The 17939-nt window shown below is 50.2% G+C and overlaps 1 protein-coding gene across 2 annotated transcripts in view; it reads right to left on the bottom strand.

Annotated features, from left to right (window-relative positions):
* Positions 1–17939, bottom strand: part of LOC138582171 (gametocyte-specific factor 1-like) — a 933223-nt gene that overhangs the window by 677918 nt on the left and 237366 nt on the right. The window contains exon 4 of one of the 2 annotated variants that reach the window (XM_069653216.1): positions 3139–3239. In XM_069653216.1, the coding sequence (XP_069509317.1) occupies positions 3139–3239 (101 nt within the window). The remainder of the gene's footprint in view (positions 1–3138; positions 3240–17939) is intronic. The other variant, XM_069653217.1, reaches the window with a different exon arrangement.

The raw sequence follows: 17939 nt of genomic DNA, 5'->3' as shown, positions 1-17939 counted from the left end.
GTGGGCTAGAGGGCTCAGCAGATCATATTTGGTGGTCATGTCCGAAAATACTACCTTTTTGGAGGGAGATTCAGAGGGCACAGGAGCAAGTATACGGCCCAGGGGATGATAGAACGCCTGTTCAGATTCTTTTGGGAATTGGAAAAGCCTGGTGTACGGGGGAGCCTAAAATGAGGGGAAAAGCGAGGCTGATATTAACTTTAGCAGCTATGATGGTAATTGCACAAAGAAAGAAGAGCCCTGAACCCCCTATGTTGTAAGAATGGTTCCGAAAAGTTTGGGAAATATTATCCCTTGAATGGGCGACATATGCAATGGACAATAATGGTCATAGTTTTGCTGCGGACTGGGGGGACATACTAACCTTTCTTCGGGATGACTTCAGAGTTATGTGGTGTCCGCAGCGCTTGAGACTGCTCGAACTGCAATAAGAAATGGGGAATGGACAAGAGAGAAAACTAATCGGGATGGAACGGAAGTTGCCTCGGGGGGCAAGGGAGGAGGGCTGGGAGGGCAGGATATTGTTGGAAGAATGGTTGTAATACATTGGAAAATTTAATAAAAAGAGTTTTAAAAAAAAAGAAAACAGTTAACAGAAGTCTTGCCTAATTCTAAAGTGCTTGGGAAAGAAGAAAAGCACTAGCTCCTTCCCAACACCCTTCATGGTGCGACACAATTATCACGGCAGCTTTTTCCAACTCTGACAAGGCATATGCCGGCCACTGCTTGGTCGGGCACCACTTAGGGTCTTTGGCCTAAAAAAGCTTGCACGCCCCGCAACGGGACTCGAGGAGATCACGTGGAAGGCAGTGGTTGCAAAATCAGTTTGTCGATCCCTGTGAATTTTCTGTTTGCCTTGGGACAGAACTTAAAGGGGTTGCACTCCATAGTGGAAGGTGGACACACAGGCAGCAGGAAAAATGTAGAGGTGACAGGAAATGGGGGTATGCATTCTTACAAATAACAGTCCGCCCCACACCTCCGGTCATACATTTGAGTGCATTGGTCGTCCTGCGAGTACTCCTCACCCTGCTGTGCGGTGTTCATAATGTATAGTTCATCTTAAGTTTGACCGACTAATTATAGGTACTAAGTATAGGTGAGGAAGTACTTGGTTGTGAGGTGCCTAGCCGTTGTACTTCAGTAGGTGGTTCCCCACTACTATGTGAGTGTAGAATTTCTCTGGGTGTCTATTCATGAAATCCACAAGGCATGAAATTTGTTCCATGACCTTTTCATATTTTTCTGTAATCCACTCATTGAATTTTGGAAATGGGTGTGACCCTGGGGGGGAGGGCTCTGGGTTAGAGGCACGTTTTTCATGATGTTAAGCCTCTTTAAGTAGTGGTTTTGGAGGGTGTGTAATGTTTCTCCTGGGACATGGCTTCTTCGGGTCTACAAATACCTTAAGATTGACTTTTGGGGACATGGTTTGGCCTTAGTTGCTGCATTAACAATGTTCCGAACTTTGAGTTGAAAGTTAAGGTATCACCGTTTGTTCTTCGACACACGAAAAGAGGGACTTTAGAGTGGTGTTAGTAATGGGTTTACTCTGCGTCTGGAATTTTGTCTTGGGGTGATCACGACTGAGGACCCAGGGGGCAATGTACGCTTTTTTTTCTCTCTTGACACTGCGTGGCCGTGTTTCTCCGAGGGCGTTCTCAGCGTACGGCTGCCGGTTATGTGCTTAATGTGGTGATGGCGATGGGTGCTTTTGTCACCCGGGTGTGGTAGCCATCACAGGGCAGTCTGCCTGCTTACTGGAGGCGGGGACTAGAACATGGGAACCCCGATAGTCTTGGTTGTCACTATGTGCCCCGTAGCGGTCTTCGTCAGAGTCTTCAGCGCCTGGTATGTCGATGGATGCTTGGGTCTGCATGCCGTGGGTGGTCCAGCGCAGCGATCGTAACGTTTTAGGTATGAAGAGTTTGCAAGACTAGCAGTGTTTGTGTGGTCTCGAAGAAGACAATGATTGCACACATGGTACTTGTCTTTCCAGGGGTATTTGCGGTTGCAGAACGGGTAAAATTTAAATGTGAGTATTTTACGTGTTTAATATGAAGGGCAGTAATGGAAAGTGGAGCAAACAGTAACAGGTATTCTAGGAGTATAAGAGTAAGTTACCTCCCCCCACTCGCCCTGTGACAAGGCAGAGCCTGGTGAAGGCTTGGTGTAGGGCGAAGTCTGTGTTCGTCAACGATCTCCCGTAGATGGTAACTGGAGCCGTCTGTTGAAGAAGCAACGGGGACCAAATAGTGGAACGGCTATTATAAAATTATAACTATAATAATGGCGATAGTCGGGAATATCTGCAACACGCGACCAACTAGGATGGCGAAAAAAGCTATCTGAGGGAGATTGACGCGCCGCAGACGTCCCTTTTCGAATTTGAAAACAAGTCATTCAATACTGCACGGCTACCACTAAATGTCAGCCTTTGCATAGCATGTGATTCTAAGAAGATCCACAAGCCTCAGAAATATATGTGTGTATGTATTTGACCAAAATGAGGTGACACAATTTCCAATATAGCAAGTGAAAGCAAATAAGGTTCACATCTCCTATAGAAAAAGGCAGGCACAAAGAAAATTAGGATTCCATTAAAAAAGCAAGATTTACGACATAAGATTCTTTAACTGATGGGCCCCTGGCTGTCCACGGGTTTATACAGCCCATCCAATTGTGTAGGATGAGAACGGCTACGTCCCTCCAGCACCTGCTGAAGTAGCTTTTTCTGCCACAGTGAAGTGACTAACAAGAGATTGCTACAATTTGGGTGCCCTCACAACAAATGTCCTGTCTACAGAACTAATGCATGCAGTGCTGTCTGCCTGCCTCGCAGGCAACAACTGTAAACGGACAAGTCAATAACAATTATTTCTGAACATTAGACGTTTTGAATCCTCCAATTTACAGGTGTTGCATCAAGGAAGATCCAAGACTCCAAAAACAGAAGGGATGGATGAGAAGGAGATTAATCCTTTCTACAAACCATGCAAGTGCACTTAAAATACACCTACAAATCAAAATGTATTAAGTAAACGGCACGGCACTGATACAATGGTCATTCATGGAACAAATGGGTATGAAGCCATAAGATCAACAGACAGGTTGACATGACAATTTTATTATATTTACCTTTCTGCACTTAATGAGATGATATGGGAACCTGCAGGCTCTAATTTTATGGTTATCATCATATGGACATTGCATTAGCTTTTCCTTATCATACGAGTCTGCTGTGAGAAAAAACAAGTCAAAAAGGAAAAACTAAGTGAAACATTCAGGTTTATAAAGGCAACCAACCCAAATAAAAATTCAAATAGTATATCCGGATGAAAATATTTGAAAGATTAAAAAAAAGTTATCATGAATTTAATACATATTTTCAATGCTAAAACCACGAATGCGATTTGTTCTTGTGTGGACCCATCTTTACACAGTATTGGATTTATGGCAATGGGAACAATAGATTCAGGCAAGACCTTAATTCCTGATAGGAGTCAGACAGTGGACACAAGAAAAAAAAAAAATCTATAACGTGCGTATGTCGTATCTGTGCTTCACCTTATGTTTTCAAGAGGCCACATGTCCCCAAATTACCTCTGGTAATGGAAGGAACAAGTTACTTACCTGTAACTGTTCTCCAGCATGGGGGTCTGGCATTGATTCACATGCTCATGAATATTCCGTCAGACTGGGAATCCTCGGTAAAGAAAAAAAGCAGCATCAGTTTCATTTCTAATCTGTCTTTCTTAGTAGTAACCAATCACTGGTCTCTGGGTCATAATGCCCCCAGCCAATGACTGCCCTCTCCCTAAGCCACGCCCCTGGCAGCCATCCTCAGATTTGGTAGCACATAAAGTGGCAGTATGACCAAGTGAAGAGCCGCAGAGGGGAAGGAGGGAGGGTTCACATGTGAATCCATGCCAGACCCAATGCCGGAGAACAACAATTACAGGTAAGTAACTTGTTCCTTCTCCAGCATGGGGTCTCGCATGGATTCACATGCTCAAGAATATAAGAATACATAGCAGTACACACATGCACAACCACGGGAGGTGGCAAGGCTCAACATTAAGCATTACATAAAACAACATTAAGCATCTCTTACCTCCTCACCAGGCTCACCTTAAGCGAACAGGTTGCGCAGCACTGCCTGGAAAATTCTGGACTCCTCCCTGGAATCCCGGTCGACGCAGTAGAATCTCGTGAAGGTGTGCGTCGACCTCCACGTAGCAGCCCTGCAGATGTCCAGCAGGGGTACACCAGACAAGAACGCCGTGGTAGCAGCGATCGTTTTGGTCGAATGGGCTCTCGGACGGCCAGGCAACCGTCGGTTTGCCAACCGATTACAGTGCATGATGCAGCTGGAGAGCCATCTGGAAATGCAAGCCTTCGAGAAAGCCTTCCCTTGGTTCACAGGTCCAAAGTTCACAAACAGCTGTGATGTCTTCCGAAAACTCTTTGTTCGGTCCACGTAGAACTTCAGCGCTCTAGCTACATCCAGTGAGTGCAAAGTCCTCTCGGCCGGCGACAAAGGCGACGGCAAGAAAACTGGCAACACCAAGGGCTCGTTGAGATGGAAGTCCGACAGCACCTTGGGCATGAAGGAGGGGTGCGTCCTCAGCACCACCCTCGTCTCGTGAAAAGTCAAGCATGGAGGCTTGCAGGATAGGGCCTGAATCTCTCCCACGCATCATGCGGAGGTGATGGCCACAAGGAACGCTGTCTTCCACGACAGGAACTTCAACGGAGCCGAATGCAAAGGCTCGAATGGCGGGCCCATGAGCCTGGTCAGCACCACGTTGAGCTCCCACGCCGGGGCTAGAGCCTTCACCGGCGGGAATGATCGGAACAGTCCTTTCATAAACTCCTTCACCAGGCGATGAGACCACAGGGATGACCGTCCTGTAGTTCTGGTGTATCGGGAAATCGCTGCCGGATGTATCTTGATGGAAGCATGAGCTAGTCCAGCTTTGGCCAGCAACAGTAAGTACGGTAGCACTTGAGGGGCAGTAATCCATAGAGGGTTAATATTCTGTGCACGACACCAGACAGAGAACCTCTTCCACTTGAGTCCGTAGCACTTGAGAGTTGAGGACGCCCTGACCTTTGCAAGAACCTCTCTGCATTCGGCCGGATATCTTACCCTCCAAACTCTAGTGCTGCAGGAGCCAGGCCTGCAAGTTCAGCGACACCGGGTCGTGATGAAGAATGGCGCCTCCTTCTCTGGAGAAAAGATCTGCGTCCGTCGACTGACTGGTGGGGACGCTGACCAGTCCAGAAGGTCCGGGAACCAGATCGGTCTCGGCCACCTTGGTGCAACGAGGATCATCCTGCACCGGGACCTCTTGAGTTGGTTGATGAGCCTGAGCAGCAACGGCAACGCATACAGGAACAGGCCGTCCCAGGGGAACAAGAAAGCATCGCCCATGCTCCTCGGCTGGGGAACCTGCTGGCGAACCTCTGGCACTTTGAGTTTGTCGCCGTCAAGAACAGGTCGTTAGGGTTTGCCCCATTGCCGGAAGAGTTGGTCCACTTGATCCTGGCGTAGTTCCCACTCGTGGCACGAGCGCAGCTCCCTGCTGAGTGAGTCGGCGATGTTTTTTATCCCTGCTAGATGAAAAGGCACTAGAAACATCCCCTGGGCAACAGCCCAGTGCCACAGATCCTGGGCTTCCTTGGACAGGGCTGGGGATCTGGTTCCTCCCCGTTTCCGGATGTAGAACATCGTGGTGGTGTTGTCGGTGAAGATCCTCGTCACCTTGCCCTTGAGGGACGGCAGGAATGACTTGAGGGCCCAGAAAACTGCTCGGAGCTCCAGTAGGTTTATGTGGCGCGGCCTCTTCTCCGGGAGCCACAGGACTCTTGCGTGAAGAGCTCCGGTGTGTGCTCCCCACCCCTCCAGGGAGGCATCCGTCGTCTGGTATGCTGGGGTCTGAAAGTTTGTGCCTGCCGCGAGATGCGCGCGCTTGCCCCACCATCGGATTGCCTGGCGAAATACCTCGTTGAGCAAGATCTTGTCCTCGTCGCTTGCATCCAACGGGTGTCGAGGAACTCCTGCAGAGGGCGCATCCGAAGCCTGCACAGGCGCACCAGATGCAAGAGGACATCATCCCGAGAAGGGACTTTATGGACCTCACACTGGCCACATCCGTGGCCAGCAGACGCTGTACCTTGGCCAGGATGGCATGCGTTCTATCCTCCGACGGCGAGGCCAATCGCGACACTGTATTGAGCGTGGCTCCCAGAAACAGCGTGACCTGTGACGGAACCAGGTGGGATTTGGGGAAATTGATGGAGAATCCCAGGTCCGTGAGCAGCTGGACGGTCTTCGCTGTGTGTTCGATGGCGAGCTCCCTTGTCCCTGCTCGGATGAGCCAGTCGTCCAGGTAGGGGTAGACGTGGATCCCCTGCAGGTGCAGCTGCGCCGCTACTGGTGCAAGGCACTTGGTGAATCCGAATGGGAGGGCCTTGAACTGGTAGTGCCATCCCTGGACTACGAACCTGAGAAACTTTCGGTGACCTTTTAGGATGGGGATGTGAAAGTACGCATCCTCCAAATCCAACGACAATAGGAAGTCGCCTTCTTCCAGCTGACCCAGCACGTGCTGGAGGGTGACCATCCGGAACTTCTGTGCCTTGATGTATTGGTTTAGCCGATGCAGCTCCAGGATGGGACGCCAACCTCCCGTCTTCTTCCTGACAAGGAAGTATCTTGAGTATACTCCGGAGCCTCTTTGGAACGAGCTCGATGGCTCCTTTCTTGAGCATCGCCTTTACCTCTAACAGCATTTGAGGGACGTGGTTTTCCTTCCTGGCCACTGGAGGAATTCAGGGGCACTTCTTTAGGAATTCCAGAGTGTGCCCGTGGGCCAGGGCATCCAGCACCCAACGGTCGGTGGAGATGGACTCCCACACGCTGACTAACTTCGCCAGCCGGCCTCCCACCGGGGTGCTTCGGTGGGGGCCCCGACGCAATGGCCGGTTCAGTCTTGTATGGAAGCAGCCTTGCCTCCTTGGCCTCCCTGGCGACGACGGCGAGGTCCACCTGACTTGCCTCGTCCCCTGTAGGCTTCTTGCGACGAGCAACGGGCCGCTTGACAGTAGGTGGAGGAGCTGCCGCCGAATCCTTTGGAGGCACCTATCTTGCCTCCGGAGTTCCGAAAGGGCGGCCACCGTTGCTGCAGAACTCCCAAGGCCCGAGCCGTCTGTCGGTCTTGATGACCTGAAGCGACTCATCCACCGTCTTTCCAAACAGATTGTTCCCGTCAAAGGGCATGTCCAAAACCTTGGCTTGCACGTCCTGGCGGAAATCCGTCAGCTTGAGCCACCCCTGCCGTCGAAGGCAAACGCTGTTGCCCAACTGGCGGAAACTGGTGTCGGCAATGTCCGTGGCCACAGTTATGGCATGGTCCAACACCACCCCACCCTCCTGTAGGATCGCCAGGGCCTCTGCCCTCTTGTCGTCCGGGAGGAAGTCCAACAGGGGGGCGATCTTGTACCACAATTCCCTGTCGTAGCGGGCCACAATCGCTAGGGCCATTGGCCGTCAAAATGGCTGCCGAGTTGTCCTGCGGCTCGGGCTGCGACGGGCGTGACGGTTGCTCCTCATCCACGGGAACCTAGTCGTCGTTGCCACCCTCGCTCTCGTCGTCCCCCTCGTCGGGATTTCTCCCGTGGGACCGGGCATCTTCCAAGTTCTCGGTCAGTTCCTCCTCGGAGGTTGTGTCTGTGTCCGTAATGGCCACGGCTCCCCTCCCCCTCTTTTTCCACCGGGGTCTTCACGGGGGTCTTCTCGATGGGCTTAAAAGAGGATTCCCTCTGCGGAGGCAGGGAAACTCTAGACCCCCGAGGTCGCCTCCACTGGGATAGCCTCCACAGGCTTCGCCAGGGCCGTAGCGACTCCCTCGATAGAGGCCTTAGCCAGGTGGATCAGGGCATTCGCCGCCTTAGGAGCGCTTGATGACTTCACCTTAGGGGGCAGGGTCACCGCCTCGCACCCCCTCGGCCGGTTCCTTCGAGATCAACCGGGGCTTCTCCAGAAGCTTAGCCGGGATCTCGGATTTTCTCTTCCCCGAGCCAGAGCGTTGGCTCGCGGTTGATGGCGTCGGTGAAGGTGCGCCCTTCCTGGCAGCCAAGGAGCGCGACCGTTCGGCGCTCCCTGTGCCCACGGACTCGCGGTGCTTTGCCTTCTGTTGGGTCCCTGTCGCCGGGGCACCCTCACAGGACTTAGAAGACCGCTCGGACTTCTCACCTGCTGGGCTCTTGCCTTCCAGCCAGTTGGAGAGGCGGGTCCGGCAATCCCTCAGTCTGATCCGACATGTTCATGCAAAATGCACAGTCCTTCTCCACGTGCGTTTTGTCCTCGTGGAGGCAATAAAGGCATTGCGAATGCTCGCCCTCTTTGAACACTTTTTTTTCGGTTGCATCCAGGGCAGATCCTGAACAGTTTGCCGGGAGTCGAGCTTCCCTTCTCCTGTGCCATGTTCTTCTCGTCCACCAGGTAGGCCTCAAACTTCTGGAAACCTCCAAGAAGCGTAACTCGACGAAAACTTCACCCTTGAGGGGCGCAGATAAATCCGAAACGGGTCCCCGTTAATCGGAAGTAGAAACGGTGTAGCTTGAGGCTAGATTAAACCGAAAAATGAGAAAACTCTTTGAAAAAGAGCAAAATGCAGTAAAAGCTTGAGAGCTATGCACGAGGACTCCCAACACTTGAGCGTGCGCTAAAAATCTGCGGATGGCTGCCAGGGGCGGGGCTTAGGGAGAAGGCAGTCATTGGCTGGGGGCAGTATGACCCAGTGATTGGTTACTACTAAGAAAGACCGATCAGAAACGAAACTGATATTGATTTCTTTCTTTACCGAGGATTCCCAGCCTGACGACAGGGAATATTCATGAGCATGTGAATCCATTCCAGACCCCATGCTTGGAGAAAGTTTACAACAAACCAAATCACAGAATACCTGCATCAACCCACAAAAAACGTTTCATACTTGAACTGGAATAGACACCTATGCACTCAGCGACGGTCCTGTTCCAACGCCTTTCTAGTTAAAGGGATGGTCTAGTAAAAAATGTTATTTAAAAAATAGATAGGCAACATAAAAAAAAAAATACTAGCATTCTCCGTTTTAAAACTTCCTATGTAAAATTTTGAGCTATTCAAGCTCAAAATTCGCAAAAGCAAGCACATGGGCGCATCCATTTTGTGAAATGGAGGCCCTCCTGTGCTGGCTTTTGCTTTTGCGGCACTAATGAAGGAAAAGCCAGCCAGCTGTAGTAAACAAAGGCTACCGCTGGGTGGCTTTCCCTTCATTAGTGCTGTAGGCGGAGGACGGGGACCGGAGAGCAGGAAAGCTGCAGCTGAATCTCGGTAAGTGCTATTTATTTATTTTTTTAAAATAAGCACTAGCTGCGGTTTAGAAATAAAACCGCAGCTTTAAAAAGGTTGTATTTATGTTTGCGGTCGCTTTTGAAGCGACCGCAAACATAAATACAACGTTATTGTGTTGGAAAAAGCTGCGGTTTTTCTTTCCAAGTTTCTCAGGCTCCTCCGGCTCGGAGGAGCCTGAGAAACTTGGAAAGAAAAACCGCAGCTTTTTCCAACACAATAATGTTGTATTTATGTTTGCGGTCGCTTTTGAAGCGACCGCAAACATAAATACAACCTTTTTAAAGCTGCGGTTTTATTTCTAAGTTTTCCGGGCTCCTCCAGCCCGGAAAACTTAGAAAAAAAAACGCAGCTAGTGCTTATTTTAAAAAAAAATAAAATAAATAGCACTTACCGAGATTCAGCTGCAGCTTTCCTGCTCTGGTCTCCGGTCCCCGTCCTCCGCCTACAGCACTAATGAAGGGAAAGCCACCCAGCGGTAGCCTTTATTTACTACAGCTGGCTGGCTTTTCCTTCATTAGTGCCGCAAAAGCAAAAGCCAGCACAGGAGGGCCTCCATTTCACAAAATGGATGCGCCCATGTGCTTGCTTTTGCGAATTTTGAGCTTGAATAGCTCAAAATTTTACATAGGAAGTTTTAAAACGGAGAATGCTAGTATTTTTTTTTTATGTTGCCTATCTATTTTTTAAATAAACATTTTTACTAGACCATCCCTTTAACTGTTCATGGTCCCGGAAAATCTACTTCTTTAAAAATGGCACCCCCTCACCACCTTTCTCCCCTGGTACTACTCATTTGTAACACCTTGTTGCTTTCATCCTGAGAATCCAAGGGGGACTACATTTCAATATCCCAGTCATGGTCTACAGTGCCGTAACTCACAAATCTACATAGAGTAAAAAATCAAAATTACGACAGAGATCTAGATGGCCGACAGACCGAGAGTACTGTAAGTGCGGAGCTCTCGTCCCCCGAGGCCTAACACAGTAAAGCACTGATAGAAGCACCCTCCCCTGGCAAAGAAATGTACTCACCAGCAGAAGGGTCCGACGGTGCATTATCAATTGCTCGCCGTTCTGTAGAGACGGGATGCCAATCCTGCAATAGGGCTGCGGTCTGAGCTACGACCACCCGCCAGCTGGATCTAGCAGGGAAGGCGGCGCTGCAGCCATCGCCTATGCCAGGCCTCGTGCGGATCCCATCCTGGTGCCAGCAAAATAGTGAATGCCAGGGGATGCCCCCCCCCACCGGTGCTACAGGAGATTAGGGGCTGTTGGCTGCTGAGCACACCAGCAACGTCGGGGCAGACTGACGCAGAAAAAGGATCCATCAAGCAAGGGGGGGGTCCCTGGGTGGCTGAGGAGGAGCAGAGTCGTCCCCCCCCCCCTAGGCCCATTGGTTAAAGGAGAGGGCTGCATCCAGGACAGGGGAGCAGTGAGCTGCTCTGATCTGAGGATCCCAGCGCCGGCAAGTGTGGACTGGAGAGGGTTTGGGGCAGTGGTGGCAAGCGCCCAGCGGGGCAGGAGCAGGCCTCACCCCCAGGAAGAACAACTCACGAGAGGCCAGCAGCAGATAGTGAGGAGCGCAGGGAGTGTGCCCAGGACTGGGGATTAGGTGGGGCCCCCACACCTGCCATATCAGACCAGGTCCCAGCAGTAGCCCCTTGGGTTAGTGAGGGGTGTCTTTGACGCAGCCACAAGGACCAAAGTTTGAGCACGGTCTTGGAGTAGGGCGCCAACATGCAAGGAGAAAGGCTGAGACTAAAGGTGCCTGGAGTTTGTGCAGCACAAAAGCCGTGTTGGGCAGGGCGAAGGGGACCCTGGGTCTCTAGGCGAGCAGCAAGGAAAGCGCACAAGGTGAAGGGAGAGCCCGAGTCACATCCGTAAGCAGTCTGTCCGAGCACCTGCAGGGCCCACAGACACTACTAGAAGTGCTGGGTGATTTCTTCAGTCTCCCGCTGTACAGGAACAGGAATAAAGACATGATGTCCACCCCTAAAACATCAAAGAAAACCCAGGAAGGCAACCTACAGAGGCTGCGGAGGAAGGATGGGGAGGCCATGTTACCCAGCGAGCAGGGGTCACCCACCCCCCTCCCTGACTGCGGACCAAGAGTGTCCATCTTCTCCGATAAAACCAAGGGGTCACCAAGGAGGTCATCTAGCAGTGTTTCCAGGAATTTAGTAAGAAAATAACAGACGCACCAGACACAGCTGAGCATTAGGTTGGTGCTACCTCAATCCTTGCAGGAGGTAAAAAGTGATCTTGCGGCCCTAGAGCAAAGAACGGACACTATTAAGAATGCCTTACTAGTATACCAGGAAAAGACACCCTGGTTGAACAACTTGCAAGGATCATGCACAGATTAGAAATCCAGAGCTTAGGACATGGAAAATCGTTCAAGGAGATCCAATATCCGCATAAAAGGGCTGTCACAGGCAGTGGCTGACAAGGACTTTAGGGAGACAACTCGACCTTTGGCGGACCTCCTAGAAAAGGAGAACTGGGCCGGCATACAACTGAAAAGCATAGGGGCCCAAGAGAGGAGAGCCCAAGACAAAGCCGTGGGATGTGGTTGTGACGCTGCAGCAATATATACGCAGCATGTTGGGCGAGCCTTTAAGATCAATGAGTCCGAGATTCAGTTGCATTAAGACTTTGCGCAGACAACTTTTGTTAAAAGAAGATAGATGGGCCTGGTGGACAGAGTTGGTGAAGGCACAGGTGGCATTGCAAGAAAACCATGTTCAAAAATAGGGATAAGTGTGATGCTGGAAATGCACTGGAGGGACAGGGCCTCCCTGTCCTTGTCCTGTAGTTTTTATATTTGTGTTCTGTATTGTTTTCTGCCCAGGAGTCCATGTGGGACTCATGGCAGTGTAGCGCTTCGTGTTTTTGGTTTGGTGTACAGACCCATGGGATACCCTTATGGCACCGATGGGTGGGGGTGCAACCCTGTGCCCCTAGTGCATGTTTTTAGGCTCCTGTGTGTGGCCCACAGAGCAGGGTATGGGCTGGTGGCAGCTCCATGCTGAATTTGAACGGTGCTCCGAGTATCCTCCATTTTGGGATAGCCAGGCTCTGCCATTGGGATCAGTTGATTCCTGATAGGAAATAAAATGGCCCCTGTGGCCTCTTGCTTTCTATTGCCCGTTACCCTGTTTTCCCAAAGTCCTGGGAAGCCCAGACTCTGTCCCTTCCACCTGACTGGCTGTTGGGTGGAAGTTCCATATATAGTGTTGTGAAGTCCAGGTCAGACTGACTGGAGCCTTCCCAGTGACTGTATGTTGTGGGTACACTGTGTGTGTGGGACCTGGGTGAATGGAGTGTGACCAATATGCACTTGTTGTGGAAGTCTGGTTTCTGATATGAGAGACAGACCGAGACAGCACTGCCCAAAACTGGCATGAATGCAGTGTGTAGGGTTGAATGGCTGGGTACTTGCCCCAATCCACATTCCTTGTTTTGAGTGTCTGAGAGGGAGGAGTATGGCCTGAATGCACTGTATGCCTGATTGGCTGACTGACTGTATGAATGCCCTTCTGTATGATTGGCTGCGGAGTGTGACCCAACAGTGTGAATGAGAGACAATAGTTTATCTGGGGACCTCTCACCACTGGAAATTGCTCAGAAGCTGAGTTGATACTTGAAGAGTAACTGGAACTGCTTAACCCCGACGCCCAGCTGGAAGAAGAACTGCTGCTAAATTTGCTTCGACCTGATCCAAAAGCTGTCGAGTTCGTCGAGGACTGATCCTAGAGAGGACCTGGTTAGGCGCCCTCTTGCCATGCTCCGAGGGACCATCGAGCACCGCCAACCTTCGCCAAAGCTCCCTGGAAGTCAGACCCTCAAAAGGCTGCCGACCGGAGACGGGGACCACCGAGGAGAACGAAGTCCATCGCCGTCGGCCAGGGTTCGGAGTGTTGCTGTAACCGCTGGAGGCCCGTGGAAGCCGTGTTGCCCAGAAGAGGGGACGGCTTAACGCCGTGCCACCGACAACCGGAGCCGCCCGCTCCTTTGCCTAAGACTGTTGAATCGAAGGACTCCCTTGTCCGCACCGCCGACCGCTTTATCCCACCGGAGCAAGTCGAGGGCGCCGACACGCTGAGGAGAATCTGCCGGTGGGTTTCCCACCACCCAAACACCACAAAGACTTCGACGACTTGCCGCCCTTGTCGGGCCACAGTTCTTCAGAAACTCTTTGCAGACCTGAACTATCAATCGCCGAGGTGCCCCGCACACCTTAACCTCACAGGACGTCGCCGACGAGCACCACCTGGATCAACGCCGTGGTCTCGGCACCCTCAAACCTTTAATCAAAGCCTCTCGACGATCCGTAGCTCCTGCTTTAAAGGGAATCACTCAAGAAAGATCCATCAACGCCTATTCGAAGAACTCTGCTCTACCAGGTACATTGGGGGGGTAGAAACATAGAAGGAAATAAGACTTATAGAACAATATATGGACTGGGCTTGTGTTATATCTATTTTACAGGTTGCCCAGGTGGGGGGGGGATCTCCACACAGAACTGTGTCTAGTGGTAGGGCCCAGTAATCTGCCAATTGTTCTAACCAAGTGCTTTCCTCCTATGTCTATTGTTGGTTGCCTTTATTACTTGATCTGTGACACATTTGACCAGAGAATAGTTGATGCACTTTAATGAGATGAACATAATTGTGGTACCACTTTAGAACTGTATATATTTACCATTGTTGATTTTCTGAGCACAAAGTGAGTTATTTTGATAGTGTACATAACCTTGAATATTAATTATATAAAGACTGTTTTAACTAATACAGTGTGTGGACATTCCTATGTGGGGGCTCAGGGACTACACTGTACTTAAGAACCAGCCTGCATCACCTTCTGAGAAGCTAGGCCTTGATTGCTTGTCCATTGCTACCGTAATAGAGAATCTTGGCTGGAGTCCTCTGTGCCTCTCCTCTACCATATAGAGAGCAGAAGTACAGACCCCCCCCTCCAGCCTTTACAATAAGCATAAGCTGAAACTAAACAAAGCCCACATATTTCAGGCTAACACTCAGGGCAAAGCTGGGGGAGTGCTCAGTCCTCCAAGAGCTGCCGGGACTGCATATTAGGTCCACACAGGGTGGTGGGGGGGGGGGGGGGGGGGGGGGGTGCGGAGGGCCAGTACGTCCTTGCTAACAATCGAAGGGAGAGGGGCTCATACATGCTAGCATCAATATATGCACCCAACATGGGCCAGGACAGTTTCTTGCAGACATCACTTGCTACGATGGAGTGGTTTGCAAAGGGGAAGCTCATCCTTCTGAGGTAATTTCAACTTGGCATGGGACCGGTCTCAGGAATGTCAAGGTGAACTTGAACCAGGGGGTCGCTTCCAAGTAACTAAGGGATCGAGTAGCACAACTCAACTAGCCTTGGTAGATTGCTGGGAGGTACGGGGGCCAGACAAGGGCTACACATTTTATTCCCATGTTCACAGGACCTTCTCTTGGATGGATTACATCTGGATTTTGGGCTCCTTATTGGGACGGGTGCAGTGGGTGGACATGGGGGCGATCGCATTGTCAGACCATGCGCCCATCACTGTTAACCTTCACCACGAAAGGGTGGGTTCTTCGCTTTGGCAACGGAACTTCCGAGCACCTTCTTGTTGATAGTGTTATGGGAGGACCTAAGAGCTAAGATTGGGGATTTCTTTAAAACCAACATGACAAAATGTGCCAGATCAAGTGGTCTGGGACGCGTTCAAGGATACACTTCGGGGGGAGCTGATTTCCATGAACGCTCAGAGGGATAGACCAGTAAAAATGGCACAGGTAGACTCCAACAGGTACTGGCCAGGATGGAGGGGGACAGGTACTCAGAAGGGAGTACAGACAGATAAAGGGGCAGTTCGAGGCTCTTCCGACGCGGAGGGCGTAAAAATCACTAACAAAGATATTATGTCAAGGCAAACCAGGCCCGGCCAATTATTAGCATGACAGATTAGGAAGAAAAAGGCATCCAGTACGATTGGCAAGATCGAAACCGGACCGCGGGGGGAACAAGCTTTTCCACGAGGGATACATCTGCTTTCATTGTATTTTACTTAGCACTGTACACATCAGACTCAACAGGGGGGTGGGGGGCATACAGGGTTCACAATGGCCCCTACACAAAATAACCTTTACAGTGGAAAGGGAGGAACTAGGAGATCATACCCGAGGAGTTGAGGGTTGCGATTCTTTCCTTGCCAAGGAATAAGGCCCCCGGGCCAGACTGTTTCCCAGTGAGTTTTTATAAAACGTTTAAAGAAGCACAGATCCAGGTATTTGTTCCACTGTTAAACTTGTTTGTGAGCGTCGCTAAATCACCCTGACGATGGAGGAAGCAAAAGTAGTGCTCCCCTAAAAGCACAAAGACATCAAGCAGTGCGATCATTTCAGCCCATTACCTTAATATTGATGCCAAATTATATACTCGTATTTTGGCAACCCACTCAGACAAACTACTACCCAACTTGATTCACCCAGATCAGTCGGGCTTGCACCACTACCAGCAAACGAACATGTGACGAGACTGCCACCTTTTTGAGAAGGTCAATATAACAGACCCCTGCCTGCTGCTGGCCTTGGACGATGAAAAGGATGGTCAGAGCAAACTACAAATCTCACTCCCTGCGTCTAGAAATGAACGCCCACCTATCCGAGGGAATTCGGGGTGTACCAAGCAGAGGTGTCCACTCTCCCAATTTCTTTATGCAATATATCTGGAACCACTTCTGGCACACCTGCAGTCGGCAACTGATGTCAGGGGCATTCGTTTTGGTGAATGGGGGTCCACAAGGTGATTGCCTTTGCAGATTACATGCTCCTCGCAATCTCCAGTCCGGAGTCAACATTACCGGCAATCACTAGGGAACTGCGAGCCTTCCGCTCTGTGGCAGGCCTGCAGATTACTGCACACAAATCAGAACTACCAAACATAACTGCTGGAAGCTCAACTACAGGGGGTGCGAACATCCTGCCCTTCTATATGGGCAGAAAGAAAAATGCAATATTTACGGATTCATATACCTGGAGTCCTGAACTCGTTATATCAAGCCAACTACAGCCCCCTGCTGGAATTGGATGGTGAATATGTTGAAGGAATGGGGACCACTGTCTATATCATGGCTGAGGAAGGTCAATATTCTCAAGAGGCAGATACTGCCCAAGATCTTTGACTTTTTCCAGTATCTCTAGAATCCCAAAATAGTAAAAGAAATCTCATTTGGAGCAACACAAAACAGAGGGTTTTGATGGAGGTGCTCTGGGGCGCCCAACTTTAGGTTCTATTACTTATCGGCTCATGTGAGGGTGGTACGGGCTTGGTTCACGGTTGACCAAGGCAAGATCTGGTGACCAATGAACAGAGCGGTGTTGGGGAGGGCCCTCAAGGAAGTTCTGTGGTGTGTTTGGTCATACAGGCCCAAGAACATCTAAGGAGGATGTGGGAGCAGTTTGGAGCTCTTTAGTCTGCCTGGTGGCACCGACTACTTATCCTTCACCCTTTATACCCCTTTCAGAACCTGCAGATTGGGCCAGGAAGGAAAAGGGGAGCGTTCATCCAGTGAAAGGAGTCTGGCTGCAGCAAGTTCAGGGACATGGTGTAGGTCCAGGAGATAAACATTCATACATTTATTTCTGAAGATCGTCTGGACAAATCAGCAATCGGCATAGGTGACAAGGATTTAAACTGGCAGATTGAACAGGGTCTTGATGGCTTTCTTGAACTTGATTAGCAATGTGCCCTTTCTGAGGGAAACCAGAATTACATTCCAACCTTGAGGGGCTTGCACATCAAAACTAGAGCCCTTAAAGGACTTTAATTTAAAACGGGGCTACTGAAGAGTAAGGATCGTGTCTGGTCTGTTGCTTCACAGGCAACCAATGCAGTTTTCTCCTAAATTCAGACACGTGATCCATTCTTGAAAGACCAAATACAACTCTAACTGCCCCGTTCTGAGAGATCTGGAATGGTTAATATTCAACTGTGAAGAGCCTGTGAGTAAGCTATTGCAATAGTCTAATCCGGAATTAATGCAGTAGCCAGTAAAGCTGTTTTTAAAGAATGAAGGATCCAATTTGGTGGAGAAGCCTCGTAATGTATCCACAAGAGGACCTCACTGAAGCAACATGCTTCATTGATAGTTCAGGGTCAAGCAACCCCCAAAGTTTTAACCTTAGAATTTACTGGAATCAGACAGCCCAAATTATTGAAACAGGAGTACCTTGGATCAGGTCTTTTGAGTCGCTGACCCGATGCCAGTATAAGCAGCTTAGTTTTGTTATTCAACGCAAGCGAGTTAAGGGCCATCCAATTTTGTAACTCTTAAACTGCACAGATGTGCTCGACATCTGTGTCAAGTCCCTTTGAGCTCAAACAGGACCTGGGTGTCTTCATAATTTGTGTCGGCACCCAGATTATGGAAAAAAGATCCAGGAGTGGTCCGATATACACATTAAATAATGTGGGGGACTCCGCACTGGGATATAATTGGAATAGCCTCTGCACAACCAACCACCACTTT

The sequence above is a fragment of the Ambystoma mexicanum genome, chromosome 3q, assembly GCF_040938575.1.
Source record: "Ambystoma mexicanum isolate Mex_15411 chromosome 3q, UKY_AmexF1_1, whole genome shotgun sequence".
NCBI classification, from domain to species: domain Eukaryota; kingdom Metazoa; phylum Chordata; class Amphibia; order Caudata; family Ambystomatidae; genus Ambystoma; species Ambystoma mexicanum.
This window is presented reverse-complemented; position numbering and strand designations above follow the sequence as displayed.